Below are 18080 nucleotides of genomic sequence, written 5' to 3'. Positions count from 1 at the left end.
TCCATCTAAATCGCCATTTTTCGATATCAAATTTTTATTTAGAGCCACGACTAACTTTTCAAAAGGGTGTATGTGAAAATGGTTCAAAAATATTCAAAAATATGCACAGCAAAAACGGATTGTTCGATTGTTATGAATTTTTCAGCAAAGTTAGATAGCTAAATGGTGATTTCTAAGAAAATATACACTGTGAAAAAAAAATCTATTTTATTATTGAAAAACATCATTTTTGTCACAAAAACTCAAATATCTCAAAACCCTATCTTTTTACCAACTTGAATTTTTTAGGGAAAACGGTCCATTGTATTAGCAATCTACCATAAAAATTTGGTGATGGTAAACTAATAAACAAAAAAGTTATAACATTTTAAAAATTTCACAATTTTTACATTTAGTAAAAAAATTTTTTCTGTGTAAATTATTTCGGCCGGGAATCGCGATTTGATGCTGATTTTATTGTTCAGCAAAGTTAGATAACTAAATGGCGATTCCTAAGAAAATATACACTGTGAAAAAAATCTTTTTTAACATTAAAAAATATCATTTTTGTCACAAAAACTCAAATATCTCAAAACCCTATCTTTTTACCAACGTAATTTTTTAGAGAAAACGGTCCATTGTATTAGCAATCTACCATGAAAATAAACAAAAAAGTTATGACAATTCAAACATTTCACAATTTTCACATTTAGTAATAATTTTTTTTAGTGTAAATTATTTCGGCCGGAAATTGAAGTTTGATGCTGATTTTATTGTTAATGGCCTTGCGTGAGTAAAACAAGTTGTTTTTATTATATATTATATATACATATAATATAATATACTATGTACCGTAATGTTCCGATTTTATCACGCCCTCCGCGCATTAGTCGTTTATTCATTAATTTGCTGTTACATTTGAGGACAAGTGTTTTCCCTCTTCTTCAAGATGAATGTTGAAAGCGTGTTTTGCAACGTTAAAAATATTGAAATGGGTATAGATGTTGAAGAATATTACAGGGCATTTTTGAAAAGGGGCGTAATTAAATTGTTTAAACAGATGTCGCTGATGGCAATTTCTCAGTTGTTGTCGTTTTCGAACTTCCTGCGCCCTGCTTTACCGATGATATACAGATGGCTCGTTTGTCAAATTCTAGACGGCAGGACGTGCAAATGCGTAATTTTGTACACAATGTGGACATTTGGGCATAACCAGTCTCTTTCAGTTTATCTATGGCGCTGTCCATAAACTACGTAGACTTTTTTTCGGTCATCTCAGAACCCCCCCTCCCCCCTCGTAGACTTTTGTTCATACAAAATTTTCGAAAATTGTATGAAGCGTAGACTTTGGCCAAACCCCCCCGTCCCCCCTATGGTGCAGGCCCTATGGTGCTTTCGGTGAGATTTCGTAACTCTTTTGAACATTTTTTTTCATCAAACGGTCTACAAGAGAGCGTTGAGTTGAAGACCTTTGAGAAAGCGACTGTTCATCTTGTTCGTTAGATTATAATAAACAAAATCACTTATTAATTTTAACTTACTTGTTTGGTGTTGGTGGCTGAAGAAAAAAAATACTATACAATTTTTAATATTCATAGCGGTAGTATTTTTTTTTGTTTTTTTCGTGAGCATTGTCAGGTATGTATACAGACAAACAAACGTAACACTGGCGAAATTTTCATTGACCACGCCTTCAACGATCATTTTGAATCTTGGTTGTGGCTTTCATAACAAGAAGAGCGCCCATCGTTTTTCTTTGCGTTTGACGTTTCACACTAGCGCCTTCTGATGACGATATTGCACAACGCAGTGTTTCGTGAAACATTTCCACCAGGTGGTGATAGTGTGAACTGGGCGATGAATTTTCACTAAAATTGTTCTAGGCGTTTCGTCTGTTTGTCTGTGGTATGTACCTCTTATGCATTTGTTGTTGTTGAAGTTACTCGCATTCTTCCGATCATAAAGTCTGTTCTCTAAGAGGTATTTTTTTTGCGGATAAACTAGACGTATACGCGTATAAAAAAACTTTTATTATACAGCTTTTGTCTTAAAAATAAATTCAATTCCATTTTTCTTATAATCAACAGCTTTTCAACACTATCAAGGGATTTTTTCACCAGTCACGTACAATAAAAAGTATGACAATCTCAATATTTTTGATCACAACACTGGATCGCGTCTAAGTTTCAAATAGATACTATAGTAATTACGAATAATCAAACTAAAGTATCATGAAAACAACTTGTTTAATTCAGGCGGTAGCCTTTACAATAAAATCAGCATCAAAATATAATTCTCGAAATAATTTACACAGAAAAAAATTTTTTTTTGTTACTAAATGTAAAAATTGTGAAATGTTTGAAATGTCATAACTTTTTTGTTTATCAGTTTACCATCACCAAAATTTTATGGTAGATAGCTGATATAATGGGCCATTTCCCCTAAAAAATTGAAGTTGGTAAAAAGATAGGGTTTTGAGATATTTGAGTTTTTGTGACAAATATCATATTTTTTCAAAGTAGAAAAAGAAATTTTTTACAGTGTATATTTTCTAAGGAATCATAATTTAGTTATCTAACTTTGCTAAAAAATTTATAACAATCGAACAATCCGTTTTTGCTGTACAGCTTTTAGAATATTTTAGAACTATTTTCGCATACACCCTTTTGAAAAGTTAGTCGTGAGTGAATATGAAGGTTTAATATCAAAAAATGGCGATTTATATGAAATTGAAAAACTGTGCAAAGTTTCAGATATTTTTGAAATGGTCGCTCAGGATCGACTGACATGACTCCGTGGAATTCCTCTAAGGGTGAAAGTAAAATGATCGATTTATCTTCGTCGACCTTCTCTTCTTCAAATTAAACCGACAAGATGCAAGATTGTTTGAATGTTTTGATCATAAAACGCTAGGTTGGGTGGCCAGCGAACCGGGAAAACCGGGAGAACCGGGAAAAAGCCGGGAATTCATAATCACCGGGAGAAAACCGGGAAATATACGGGAATTCAGATTACCACCGGGAAAACGTTTTACGTTCAACTTTTTTTTTATTCTCCATGAGAATAATTTGTAGTGCCGAGCTTGTTGTTGGTTAAACACAATATGCATTGAAAATACAGCTTGCGTTATATTGAGTTGTTAAAAATTTTAAAATCGTTATGCACTGCCCTTTTCTGTAACAACAACAAGAAAATGATGACAGACAGGTGGAGCAAATAGGTCATTGAGTCATTGTCGTTAGTGAGCCGAATTTTAACAACAGTTATGTTCAACTAGACTGAAACCAAAACAAATAATTCTTTTATATGGAACATAACAGACGAACGCAAAACAATGTAGCCAAAGCTTTACACTTAAATTTGTGAGTGCAAAAATTGCAAAATTATGCAAAATTTAAACATAATAGAGGAAATTACCTATTCTCGGCCGTTTTGTTCTCTTCGTCTTTAGGGGTTTTTGAAACCTATTGAACTCAGAGTTGGTCTCACATCCTTCCCAACTAAGCTGAATTATATGGCCAAGTTCAGACAATTTGGCTGACAAAAACTTCCCATGACGAAGAGAACAAACCTGCCGATAATACCCACTGTCACCCTATAATGTTCTAGCTTAAGGCTATCTCGAACTCTACAGCAGAAATTTGCGTTTTCTCAATGGAATTCAGCAATATGCTTCATGCTAGCGCAACAGTATCATTATAACTGTAATATAATTTCTCTTCATCAAGTTCGAATACTTTTCAAGAAAGCCTGTGTGCTAATATTAGCTGAATCTGAACATGTTATTTAAATTAAATTATTGAGAAAAATCTATAAAAATTTTACACTACTATCAGACATATTGTGTCAACCCTAGTGGAAATGATATTTTGACGTTCAACCTAAAAAGGAGAAAAAAAATGTGGAAGTGCTTTACAGTTGCAAAAACGCACAAGTACAGTTTTTACAGATGCCTATAATATGTTTTATTGGAATTGTAAAAAATTGCCACTAGGAAATGGAATTCTGGACGAACATTTGAAAAGGGCCTATCTGCTTTGCGTAAACAAACATGTTTTTGTCTCTGTAGGACCCATCTGCATCCACCCACGCACATCAACACCCTTATCAGAAACAGTGTTCTTCAAGCTATCTGTTAAGGGTGTTGATGTGCGTGGGTGGATGCAGATGAGCCCTGCAGAGACAGAAACATGTTTGTTTACAAAAAGCAGATAGGCCCTTTTCAAATGTTCGTCCAGAATTCGTAAGAGATTATTTCTGAGTTACCCAAAAGATCCTCTTGAAATTGCTCCAGGGATTCATTCAAAAGTTTCTACGGGAAATCATTTTTTTTCTAAGATTTCCTCAGAAATTACTTTTAAGATTTCTACAGGGGTTCTTTCTAAAATTCCGGCGAGTTCCTCTGGGAGGAGTTTTTTTTTGTCTTCTGCAGCAGTTCATGCTGGTCCATGCTTTTGTTCTTGGATTTCTCATACAGTTTCTGCTGGATTCCCTCCAGAATAGTCTTTGGGATTTCTTCAGGATTTCTGTGGATTCTTTAGCAATTCATTTTGGGAATCCTCTAGGAATTCTAATAAGTATATAGACGTCAAAAGGTAACTTTTTACTTGTGTAATTTTTACTTGGTCAATCACAAGAATCGGTATAATTAGAATTTCTGAAGAATAGGTTCTATAAACACTGTATTTTTGTGTAACTGTAAAAAATACTTCCACAATTTTAATTTTGTTTCTTTGCCATTGATCATATTTTTGCTTGATTATATCATGTAAGAAGAGTGTAGATATTCTAAGTCATTAAAGTTTTCATTACGAACAGTTCCTGTACCGATAGTTTTTCAATTCAAGTAAAAATATTAAAACCGGGAAAAAATATAAAAATTCCGGGAAAAAACCGGAAGAAAACCGGGAAATCAAAATCTGCAAGTCACTGGCCACCCTGGATGCGATCTTGCGTCCAAACGTAAAACAGTTAAATCAAACTCGCATCTTTTCAGTTTAATTTGAAGAAGAGAGAGTCGATGAAGAGAAATCGATCATGTTACTTTCGCATTATTTAAATCCATTTATTTATTTATTTATTTATTTATTCATTTTTAACTTTAAATTTTGTAAGAGGGAAAACCCCCTTTGAGTGATTTTCAAATTTACATGTTGAAATCGTTCAATTATTTGAACTCAATCTAGATTTAATCAGCGGTTTACGGTGTTAAGTGAATCCATTTAATGTAGGGTGTTGGTTCCCTTATTAAGCATGTGGCTCCCATTTTCATCCTACTAAAACAAAGGATTGAAGCGCTGTTTGTTTTGTTTCTCATTTTTGTATATTTTTGTTTGGAGTGAGCACGCATGAAACCAAAAAGAACGGAATCAATCGGTGTCTTAATCACTTGTTTTTGAATAGGATGAACATGGGAGCGTGAGATTGATTATGGCACTCGTACCCTATTTATATAAATACAAATGAAATGGTGTTTCTATGTCACGGATAGGCTCGGGAACGGATCGACGGATTTACATAATTATTTCAAAAATTATGCTATAAATTTTAAAGAAAATTCTTGAGGGGGTTTTCCAGGAAATTTATAAAGGATTCCTCTAGATCTAGATAGAAATTCACAACGTTGCACGTCTTTTCTAAAGATATTCTTTTCTTACACTGACCAGTCAGTGATGTCATCGTAAAATCTGAAATTTTTGTTGCTGTTCTGTTAGGTTTCTTTTCTCGCGTTACAAAGGGCCTATCCTTAAAATGTAAACAAATCAATTTTGATACCATTCCATAGCATCCCCAACAGTGACTTACTGTGCAAATATCACCCGCATAATCGTAAACCTTATCAGAGTAAACTCCCTCTTCAAAACGGCCAATCACTGCTTTTTTTCCATTCATTCATTAGCCCGTGCTCCAAATGGGCCAGTAACGGTAAAATTTTTAGAGACGAACCTGCCAAGGGCTGAAAGTCTCTCAAATAAAGATAAATTAATCAATCAACGGTAAAATTTTGTTTACATTGCTGGGCCTTCTCGTTTAACCCCTTCGGGACGACTTTTTTCACCAACCTCGCCGCTGTAGAACGCGTCAGCGAGGTGTAAATGACCCAACCGTCCTGTAAGGGTTAAAGGGCCAACACCGAAAATTTTCCGAACGTCTCACGGCCCGAGCGCCGAGAGAGAGAATTGGGTTTTTAAATTAAGAAAAATGTATCGATTTTTTGATTTTATACGAAAGAGCACCTTTTTCTGAGCCACTATGATTTTTTGCAGATTTTTAGAACGTTATTTTGGTACCTAAAATCAATTTCAAAGAGATTTTTCAAAATCACCTTTTGACAGCTGGGTAACTGTTTGACAGCTCCACCCAGTACAAAATGCGACGAGGGGTGATTCGACAAATCGCTCCCATACAAACTTCAAATTGATTTTAAAACAGGTTCCCGGGCACCAAAATTCATGAAAATTTGGATTTCGGCTCAGTTTGGCATGCAGATTCAGAATATGGAATTATCTCAACAATGCTAAAGAAGCCAATTTTCTCTCTCAAAATGGGCCGAGCCTTGATTCGATGTCAACAACAGACTCACTCGGGTGGCCAACCAACGCTAAGAAAATTTTAGAAAGACTCACAATAAGGCCTACACCGGGTGAAAATTTCCAAATTAGCTTAACATGTTTATGTCTAATTTTTCATACTTCTTTGCTAATTTTTTATGCAATCTTGATTATTGATGCACAGATACATTCAATCTTGTGTCATTAGAACGGAAAGCATGTTGAAAAATTCTCAAACTGCGAAATACGAATAGGAAATGTGATGGAAAATGTTTGCAGGCGTTTCTTCAGGAATTCCTCCAGAAAATTCTCAATAGATTCTTCTGGAAGATCCTCAGATATTCCTCCACGGATGGGATCACATACTTATACAGGGATTCCTTCAGATTTTTGTTCCGGCGACCCCTAAAAATTCCCTTCACAGAATTTTCAGGAGTCCCCTTAGAAATTACATCAGGATCAGTTTTGGTAAAAACTCAAATCAAGCATAACTTTTCAATCCGACGTAACTCGAGAATGTAAACAAATCCGGGTTAACTGCTGCATGCATGATTCATAAAGCAAATTGAAGAACCCACATCACTGTTTGATGATTTATTGCTTAATTTGTTTAACTAAGCATATTTTTCGAAACGACGTATCTAACTATTTTGATGTTTACAACTTTACTGATAGATACACCGTTTTGATATATGAGAAAACCAAACGACGTATCTAGCCAAAATCAAAAGTAACAGACACACCAAACTGGCACCACAGACAAACAGACGTAACACTTCGAACATTTTTCGATTCAAATTATAGTCACGGAAACATATTCGCCCAATGCTAAAATGACTAAGTTTGGCCGACCATCAACTAGGTGGCGGTAGTGAGCAAACGTCAAACTCTAACAAAAACAATGTGAGCGCCACAGGTGGGTAGTTGGCCGACTATCAAATTTTGAAAAAGATCGTTAAATAGAAGTACGATGGGAATTATCAGAGTGTTACGTCTGTTTGTCTGTGCTGGCACCATACAAAAGCGACGTATCTGGCATGACGTATCTCGAACCAACCCGGTGTATGTGTATTTTTTCAAAATTCATTGTGAAAATGATATGGAATGAGTAGGTTTTGTTTCTTACCTAGTGCGTGCTATATCCCTGGTGTTGTTAAGCACGAAAAAACTTATGAAAAGTCTTTTTATAAAAAAAACTATTTTAGTGAATGGTCGTCAACATTGACCATGAATTTACTCAGATCAGTGAAAAAGTAAGATACGTCGATTTGAAAAATTATGCTTGAAATTTTCAAATCTCATTGTTGAGTTGTTTCACGCGCGATTCTTGACTCGCCAAACTCATTGCCGAAAAAATGAGTTGACTCGTGATTTCAATCATTGCTTTATTTCTTGGTGTTCTTATTATTTAAATCGAAGTTTTAAGGATTGCATGATAGAACAAGAGCAACTCTAGCGCACAACAGCATTGAATGTCGTTCAAATTAATTTGAATGAATTCGTTTTACAAGCAAACGAGATTTCGGCACTCGTGAGAGCGAGATTTTGCATCAAAAACTCGCGCGTGAGAAAACGATTCAGAATCGCGCACGAGTTTGCTCACGCAAGAGCGGTTCATGAATGTGCTTTGTGTGTGAGTTTATCAACACTGATCAGGATTTATTTCTTGACTTTTCTCCAGGAATATCTTTTATTGGAATTACTAGCACAGCATCTAGTTTTCCAGGAAATTTATTTTTGCGATTCTGAGACACAACAGGTTATTTTAGGAAAATTTTATCAGGGAATTTCATTAACTAATACCAATCCGACATTGTGCAAGAAATTTTTTCAAGAATCCAGAAGTATCTGCAGGAGTTCTTCCAGGGTTTGTTCTAAATCATTCTTCAAAAGTTGATTAGGGATGAACAATTCTTTTCAAGGATTCCTTCAGAAATTTCTTCATGATTTATTTCTTTCAGAAACTTATGCTGGATTTTTTCCCGAAAAAATTCCAATAAAAGTCTTTTAAATATTCCGCCAAAACTATCTCAGGAGTTTTTTTTCCTACACCTATGTTGGGGAAATTAAACCACTGCGACTGAACTTTTGTGATGAATCTCAGGAGTTCCTCCAGGTATTCTCCAGGGACTTTTTCAGGAGCTCCACCAACAATCAGAGGCGTCGCGTGCCTCGTTTAGCCACATGTGCACTTGCAGATTTTCCATAAATTATGTAGACCAGTTATTAGACATCTCAAACCACCCTCCATCCCATTTCCTTACCATTCATAAGTATTTTTTTATGTTAAAAAACATATTAACCTTCCGTAACTCGCGCGGTTGACTACCTGCGTCAGCACCACGCTAATGCTGAGTACAAAAAGCGAGATTTTTTCAACGTGTTGTACAAAATACAACAGCGCGATCGCTCGAGGGTTAAATTTTGCCTGATTGATCATTATAATTTTAATCGGAACGATACTATTAAAATTTGATTCCCTAACCTACTTCTAATAAAGTTTCCCCTTTTTGGACATACACAAGTACTAGTTTATTTGTGAGCTTGGACTTGTCATTAATCTGGGACAGGCTATACGGCCATAAATTGATTTTCACTCCAGTTCACTTTATGGGATCTTTTTTTAATGGTTAAACTTCTCGTATGAGGGTACTATAATTTTACCGCTAACCGTTCAAAATTTAATACGGTTTACTCTATGGAAATCTAATAATAAAAATAGTTGTTAGTCGACAATTCAATGTTTATCACATCCAAAACTGTCGATCTTAATCGATCACAGAAACTGTCTATTTTCATTTGGGAAAATAACTTTGTCTAGTTTGAAACTTCATACAATCTAAATACAGTTAGTATCTGACATTGTGACGATATTTAAAATGTACTAGTTTTCCCTGGAGACGTACTGCCAATTTGGTTGTGCTTGTTTGACAACTGTTGAATTTGTTTCCCACTCATAATAATTTCAGTAATTTCGCAATTGTGCTACATTTTAGTTGATTTTCGTAACTTTTTCTACTTATAAACACAGCCACCCTGAAAGCGGATCGAGCCGAGTGAAAATCATGCTGAACGGTTTATCGTTTCGTGAATTATAATACCTCAAAGCGAATTCAAACTCATTTTTAAAGGTTTTAAGATTTCTGTTTAGGCAATATGCGATCGATCTAAGAACGGTACATTTTGACAAATACGTATTTCTAGCATTAGAGTTTATAATCAGAAGTTATTCTCGAATCTTCATTGACAAAATAACTTGTAGCGCTATTTGAATTTGTAGCTTTCGACCACCCTACTGGGAGAGCGAAACGTTTTAGCGCGAGAGATCAGTACGAAACAGTGAGCGCCGCATCACCGTTTGCAAAAGCCATGCGAAAAAGCATCAAGTGCACCAAAGCGATGACACACGTTGGGTGCCTATGTGTTTGAAATTTTTCTCAGCCAGCAACCAATACTGTTAAACCACTACGCGAATACGATATGCGCCAGAGCGTTTCCAACCGAGGTTTCCGTGTTGCTGTTTGGAAGCCAAGCGAAAGCGGTGCGTAGCAGATGGGTGCCGCTTTGCCTACCTATACACACTATCGCACTAGGGCCGCTTTCCAATAAGATGTTTCCTCTTTCAGAGTGTGCAAGATCGCGATTCCCGCGTTACTTTTATGCAAGTTGCTTCTCGCTCGTCATGTGGTTTGCGCGCGATGTTGGGGATAGTAAAGATAGGGGGAAGCTGAAATAAATCGTTACACACTTTTCCGATAAATTCATATTATGTTTCCAGTTCAAAACCGAATTAGCGACATTTTTTCTTTGACTTCCGCTGCTTTTGCTTTGCGTTAAACACAATGTCGGAAGTGGGGCGCTGTATTGTACACCAGGTGCTCTATACAGCGCCCCACTTCCGACATTGTGTTTAACGCAAGGCAAACGCAGCGGAAGTCAAAGAAAAAATGTCGCTAATTCGGTTTTGAACTAGAAACATAATATGGGTGTCAAACATATTTTTTCACGAAATTTCAATTTTAGCTACACGTGTAATGCACATGTTGCACATGCGGACGCGACGCCTCTGCCAACAATTGTTTCTGAATTGGTTTCATTGAAATAAAAACTCATCAGGATTTCTATGGAAATTCCTTCAAATAATTCTCGAAGAATAACTCCTACATGTTTTATGTAATTCATAAAATACTTCTGTTAATATCTGTGGAGTAATATCTCAAAGAATATTTCTGAAAATAACCGCAAAAGGAATTCCAAAAAGAAATCTTCTTGGCATTTCTTCGGTATACATTACATTTATTTGTTCAACATAATTAAGACAAGACATAATCAACAATAGTACGCCACAATACTCGGTTTGTGGTTGCCGCTCTAGATCCTCGGTCGCGCCCAATGCTTGCCAAGTCACGCTCCACCTGGTCCGCCCATCGTGCTCTCTGCGCTCCACGCCTTCTTGTGCCAACCGGATCCGTTGCAAACACCAGCTTTGCAGGGTTGTTGTCCGGCATTCTTGCAACATGCCCTGCCCACCGCATCCTTCCGGCTTTGGCCACCTTCTGGATGCTGGATACGCCGTAAAGTGCAGCGAGCTCGTGGTTCATTCTTCTCCGCCACACACCGTTCTCCTGCACACCGCCGAAGATCGTTCTTAGCACGCGTCGCTCGAAAACTCCGAGTGCTTGTAGGTCCTCCTCGAGCATGGTCCATGTCTCGTGCCCGTAGAGGATCACCGGTCTTATTAGCGTTTTGTACATGGTGCATTTGGTGCGTGGGTGAATCTTTTTCGACCGCAGTTTCTTCTGGAGCCCGTAGTAGGCCCGACTTCCGCTGATGATGCGCCTCCGAATTTCACGGCTCACGTTGTTGTCAGCCGTCAGCAAGGATCCGAGGTAGACGAATTCCTCCACCACCTCGAAAGTATCCCCGTCTATCGTAACATTACTACCCAGACGGATCCGGTCGTGTTCGGTTCCGTCTACCAGCATGTACTTTGTTTTTGAGGCATTCACCACCAGTCCGACGTTTGCTGCTTCGCGTTTCAGGCGGGTGTACAGTTCTGCCACCGTTCCGAATGTTCTAGCGATAATTTCCATGTCGTCCGCAAAGCACACAAATTGACCGGCTTTTGTGAAAATCGTTCCCCGGCTGTTGAGCCCGGCTCGTCGCATCACACCTTCCAGCGCGATGTTGAAGAGTAGACATGAGAGTCCGTCACCTTGTCGCAGTCCCCGGCGAGATACGAATGAACTGGATAGTTCACCCGAAACCCTTACGCAGTTTTGCACACCGTCCATCGTTGCTTTAATCAGTCTAGTCAGCTTCCCAGGAAAGCCGTTTTCGTCCATGATTCTCCATAGCTCCGCGCGGTCGAGACTATCGTATGCCGCTTTGAAGTCGATGAACAGGTGGTGCGTTGGGACCTGGTATTCACGGCATTTCTGGAGGATTTGCCGTACGGTAAAGATCTGGTCCGTTGTCGACCGGCCGTCGATGAAGCCGGCTTGATAACTTCCCACGAACTCATTTGTTTTAGGTGACAGACGACGGAAGATGATCTGGGATAGCACTTTGTAGGCAGCATTCAAAATAGTGATCGCCCTGAAGTTCTCACATACCAAATGGTCGCCTTTCTTGTGAATGGGGCAGATTACCCCTTCCTTCCACTCCTCCGGTAGCTGTTCGGTTTCCCAGATCCTGACTATCAGCCGATGCAGACAGGTGGCCAACTTTTCTGGGCCCATCTTGATGAGTTCAGCTGCGATACCATCCTTACCAGCTGCTTTGTTGGTTTTGAGCTGGTGAATGGCATCCTTAACTTCCCTCAGCGTGGGAGTTGGCTCATTTCCGTCCTCCGCTGCACTGGCGTCGTCGTTCCTTCCGTTGCCGTGGGCTCCCGTGCCTACGTTCTCCACGCCTTTCAGGTGCTGATCGAAGTGCTGCTTCCACCTTTCGATCACCTCACGCCCGTCCGTCAAGAGGCCTCCGTCTTTATCCCTGCATATTTCGGCTCGCGGCACGAAGCCGTTGCGGGATGCGTTGAGCTTCTGATAGAACTTCCGTGTTTCTTGGGAACGGCACAGCAGTTCCATTTCTTCACACTCCGCTTCTTCCAGGCGGCGCTTTTTCTCCCGAAAGAGGCGGGTATGCTGTTTCCGCTTCTGTTTGTAACGTTCCACGTTCTGTCGAGTCCCTTGCTGCAGCATTACCGCCCTCGCTGCGTTCTTCTCCTCCAAAACCGTTCTGCACTCGTCGTCGAACCATTCGTTCCGTCGATTCCGTTCCACGTATCCGATGGTGCTCTCGGCTGCGTCGTTGATGGCTGCTTTCACTGTACTCCAGCAGTCCTCTAGAGGGGCCTCATCGAGCTCGCCCTCGTCTGGCAACGCGGCTTCAAGATTCTGCGCGTATGCTGAGGCGACATCCGGTTGCTTCAGTCGCTCTAGGTTGTACCGTGGCGGTCGCCGGTACCGTACATTGTTGATGACGGAGAGTTTTGGGTGCAGTTTGACCATCACCAGATAGTGGTCGGAGTCGATGTTGGCGCCACGATAGGTCCTGACGTCGATAATGTCGGAGAAGTGCCGTCCGTCAATCAGAACGTGGTCGATCTAAGATTCCGTCTGCTGTGGAGATCTCCAGGTGTAACGATAAGGGAGGCTGTGTTGGAAAAAGGTGCTACGTATGGCCATATTTTTGGAGGCGGCGAAATCAATGAGTCGTAGGCCGTTTTCGTTCGTTTGCTGGTGGGCGCTAAACTTACCAATCGTCGGTCTGAATTCCTCCTCCTGGCCTACCTGAGCGTTCAAATCTCCTATGATGATCTTGACGTCGTGGCTTGGGCAGCGTTCGTACTCGCGTTCGAGCTGCGCGTAAAATGCGTCCTTGTCATCATCAGTACTTCCGGAGTGTGGGCTGTGCACGTTTATTATGCTGAAGTTGAAGAATCGGCCCTTGATCCTCAACCTGCACATTCTTTCGTCGATCGGCCACCAACCGATCACGCGCCTCTGCATATCACCCATCACGATGAAAGCTGTAGTTCGCGTGTGTTGCCGCAGCTCTGGTAGATGGTATGGTTACCTCTAAACGTTCGCACCATGGATCCTGTCCAACACACCTCCTGCAGCGCTACGATGCCGAACCCGCGGTCCTTCAGTAGATCGGCGAGTATGCGGGTGCTCCCAATGCCCCAAAGAGATAGGCAGTTCCACGTACCGAGTTTCCAATCGCAAGTCCTTTTTGTTCGCTGGGGTCGTTGCCGTTGGTCTCGGTTCGTATTATTCTGTTGCTGATTTTCCGTTACAATGGTTTTTTACGGCTGGCTCGTAGGGCCTGACACCAACCCCCTCCTTTCCGGAGGATCATAGTGCACAGTTGAGCTTAGAGTCCTTCCCTGGCACTCGGACGTAGATCAGCCGCCCCTAACATGGGGATCAGACGCTGTTGTGAGTCGCTCCTCCTGAGAACAGACGCTCAGGTTTACCGAAGCAAACCCCCCCCTTCCCTGTCAGCCTACGACCAAAGTTCCCACCGGGGTTGGTTACCCGATCTTCCCTAAGGTTGCTCATAGTTTCCGGCCGGTACCGCGTGGAGGTAGGGATAGGAGTTGCTGGGCAGAGGCTAGTGGATCACAATGAGATCTGAATTGCGCAGCATACCCAGCCTTTACCGTGCCCATTTCTTCGGTAATCCCTGACAAAATTTTCTAAGGGATTCCTGGAGGACACTTGAATGAATTTCCCAAGCAATCGCTGAAAATTCTGAAAATTTAAAAAAAAATCCATGGAAAAATGTTTGAGGTAATCTTTTAGGGGCTATTCATAAACCACGTAGACCAAATTTTGGCCATCTCGACCGCAGTTTCTTCTGGAGCCCGTAGTAGGCTCGACTCCCGCTGATGACGCGCCTCCGAATTTCACGGCTCACGTTGTTGTCAGCCGTCAGTAAGGATCCGAGGTAGACGAATTCCTCCACCACCTCGAAAGTATCCCCGTCTATCGTAACATTACTACCCAGACGGATCCGGTCGTGTTCGGTTCCGCCTACCAGCATGTACTTTGTTTTTGAGGCATTCACCACCAATCCGACTATTGCTGCTTCGCGTTTCAGGCAGGTGTACAGCTTTGCCACCGTTCCAAATGTTCTGGCAATAATGTCCATGTCCGCAAAGCACACAAATTGTCCGGATTTTGTGAAAATCGTTCCCCGGCTGTTGAGCCCGGCTCGTCGCATCACACCTTCCAGAGCGATGTTGAAGAGTAGGCATGAGAGTCCGTCACCTTGTCGCAGTCCCCGGCGAGATTCGAATGAACTGGATAGTTTACCCGAAACTCTTACGCAGTTTTGCATACCGTCCATCGTTGCTTTAATCAGTCTAGTCAGCTTCCCAGGAAAGCCGTTTTCGTCCATGATTCTCCATAGCTCTGCGCGGTCGATACTATCGTATGCCGCTTTGAAGTCGATGAACAGGTGGTGCGTTGGGACCTGGTATTCACGGCATTTTTGGAGGATTTGCCGTACGGTAAAGCAGTGGCGATTCCCTAACCTCAAATCTACCTGTTCAACAAGTGTAAAATCTTGATTTTCCTGAACAAATTTGCTTGTGATTTGTAGAAAATTGCGAGATTAGCTATTTACATCCATTTCCAATTTAATTTGGATCGTAAATGTTCTACATTTGCAAATTTTAGGCTCGTTGAACAGGTCAAAAGTGAGGTTACGAGACGCCACTGCGGTAAAGATCTGGGTTGTTGTCGACCGGCTGTCGATAACTTCCCACGAACTCATTCGTTTTAGGTGACAGACGCCGGAAGATGATCTGGGATAGCACTTTGTAGGCAGCATTCAAAATAGTGATCGCCCTGAAGTTCTCACATTCCAAATGGTCGCCTTTCTTGTGAATGGGGCAGATTACCCCTTTCTCCACTCCTCCGGTAGCTGTTAACTGAATTCTGAAAACTGTCTGAATTCGGTTTCCCAGATCCTGACTATCAGCCGATGCAGACAGGTGGCCAACTTTTCTAGGCCCATCTTGATGAGTTCAGCTGCGATACCATCCTTACCAGCTGCTTTGTTGGTTTTGAGCTGGTGAATGACATCCTTAACTTCCCTCAGCGTGGGAGTTGGTTCATTTACGTCCTCCGCTGCACTGCCGTCGTCATTTCCTCCGTTGTCGTGGTCACCCGTACCTACGTTCTCCACGCCATTCAGGTGTTGATCGAAGTGCTGCTTCCACCTTTCGATCACCTCACAACCGTCCGTCAAGAGGCCTCCGTCTTTATCCCTGCATATTTCGGCTCGCGGCACGAAGCCATTGCGGGATGCGCTGAGCTTCTGATAGAACTTTCGTGTTTCTTGAGAATGGCACAGCAGTTCCATTTTCTCGCACTGCGCTTCTTCCAGGCGGCGCTTTTTCTCCCGAAAGAGGCGGGTCTGCTGTTTCCGCTTCTGTTTGTAAATAACGTTGCACGTTCTGTCGTGCACGTGTCTGTCGTGAGCAAAAAAAAAAAACATCCAAGCTAGCCAGGATTAATTTTTTTTTCATCCATTTGTCACTTGTTACCCGTTTGCGAAACTGTTCGGAAACGTTTCTCGGATTTTCACTTGGATTCTCGTACATTTTCTATTTCGTTCCGGTGAAATTATTTCAATCATTACAAAAACGTTCAAAATTGAAAAGCAATGCAAAAAACTCAAAATCGTCAACCTGTACCCGCTGCCAAAATAATGTCCACTGTTCCAATCGTCCACGGAGAAGGTTTGCCATTTCGTAGGTCATCCCGTCTGGCTCTTCGGCAACAGCTGACCGAAAAGATTCCTGACGCCCAGGCTTTAAAATCCCGAGGGTATTTGCTAGGGCGCCGCATTGCCAAGGGAACCTTTGCAACGGTGGTGCGCGCGAAGTACTACGATCCACATGCGGCAGGCGATGGCTTGCAGGCGCCGTCGGGGTTGGACTTGGCCTGTAAGATCGTCGACGAAAGCAAATCCAAGGACGAAGCCTTCCTCAAGAAGTTTCTGCCGCGGGAGCTGAAGATCTTGGAGCGGATAATGCACCCGAACATCATCCAGATCCAAAGCATCATCCGAAGGGACTGTCGACTGTTCATTTTTATGCGGCTGGCCGAGCGTGGGGATCTTCTCGGCTTCATCCGCAAGTACGGTGCCCTTCCGGAAGAGCGATGTCGATACTGGTTCTATCAGATGGCCGATGCGATCCGGTACCTGCATCGTTTGAACATCGCCCACAGAGACCTCAAGTGCGAAAACGTCCTGATTTCGAAGAACATGAACATAAAGCTGTCGGATTTTGGATTCGCTCGCACGTGCATTGACGAAACCGGAATGGCTGTGATGTCCCAGACGTACTGCGGATCGGCTGCCTATGCGGCACCGGAAATCATCAGCGGCAAGGCGTACACACCGAAATCGGCAGATCTTTGGTCGCTTGGGGTGATCCTGTTCATCATGCTCAATGGAACCATGCCGTTCGATGAGAAAAACCTGAAAAAGTTAGTCAAGAGTCAGCTGGCAAAGCAGTTCGCCTTTCGGCCGGAAGTGGAGAAGGTCGTCTCGCTTGATGCCATTCGGATGGTGCGGCACCTGCTGGAACCGGATCCGATCACGCGAATCAATATTGATGAAGTAATGCAGGAACGGTGGGAAAGCAACGTGGTTGTTGATAAATAAATAAAAATTAAGGTGAAATAAGCGGAAAAAAGTTGTTTTTATTTTTTTTTATTGATTTGACTTATTTGAATCCTCTTGCTTGTAATATTGTTATCTACCTATCGATAACTGACCATCTGTTATTATTCTCCTGTTTCTCCCCACAGAATCCGTGAGGTGGCGGACAAAATCAACAAGTACGGTGTCCAAACGCTACCGGCGCTTCAGTCGCTCAAAGTGCCCGTAAAACAGATTGTGGTCGGTCCGGCCCATCTCGGCGTGCTGCTCGAAGATGGCCGTGCGTTTCGCGTAGCTTTCTCGATCATTCCGGAGCGGTTGGATCTGAGCAAACAGGACGCGAACAAGACCAGCGGTGGCAATGCGGGCGGCGGCAGCGCGGCCAGTCAGTCAAACAACAACTCCAAGAATTCACCCGCCTCGAGGCAATGCCGTTCGCGGGCACGAATCATGCGCACGAGCAGTTCGGTCCGCGGCGGAAGCAGTTCACAGGGATCCGGATCGCGTAGTACTGGAGTCATCATGGGCGGAGGCTCATCCGGCAGTCGGTCGCTCGTTTCGGTGCCGGCTCCGTTCGTCCCGGAGGAACTGGTGACACAGGCACAGGTTGTGCTACAAGGCAAAAGCCGAAATCTGATCATCCGGGAGCTGCAACGGACGAATCTGGACGTGAACCTGGCGGTGAACAATCTGCTCTCGCGTGATGACGAAGGTGGTGACGACACAGAGGAAGGTAGTGACAACTACGTGGCAGAGGATTTGATCTCGCTGCTCGATGGAGGCTTCCACGCCGACAACAGTGTGATTATTGATGCGGAAGCGATGTTTTCCGAGGATATGTTTGGATTCTCGAACATTCGGAAG

General features: G+C 42.0%; 2 protein-coding genes across 9 annotated transcripts in view; both read left to right on the top strand.

The window, feature by feature from the left end:
• The window catches only part of LOC109416290 (E3 ubiquitin-protein ligase hyd), a 67779-nt gene that overhangs the window by 13007 nt on the left and 36692 nt on the right, over positions 1 to 18080 (top strand). For all 8 annotated transcript variants that reach the window (XM_019690323.3, XM_019690324.3, XM_029880264.2 and 5 more), the window contains exon 2: positions 17366 to 18079. In XM_019690323.3, the coding sequence (XP_019545868.2) occupies positions 17366 to 18079 (714 nt within the window). The remainder of the gene's footprint in view (positions 1 to 17365; position 18080) is intronic.
• On the top strand, positions 16045 to 17250 carry LOC115270935 (testis-specific serine/threonine-protein kinase 1). The gene has a single exon (XM_029880278.2). It carries the CDS (start codon positions 16212 to 16214, stop codon positions 17217 to 17219), a length of 1008 nt encoding a protein of 335 aa, XP_029736138.1. The 5' UTR covers positions 16045 to 16211; the 3' UTR covers positions 17220 to 17250.

The sequence above is a fragment of the Aedes albopictus genome, chromosome 3 (assembly GCF_035046485.1).
Source record: "Aedes albopictus strain Foshan chromosome 3, AalbF5, whole genome shotgun sequence".
NCBI classification, from domain to species: Eukaryota; Metazoa; Arthropoda; class Insecta; order Diptera; family Culicidae; genus Aedes; species Aedes albopictus.
Note: the sequence above shows the minus strand (reverse complement) of the source record. Positions and strands in the feature narration are given on the sequence as shown.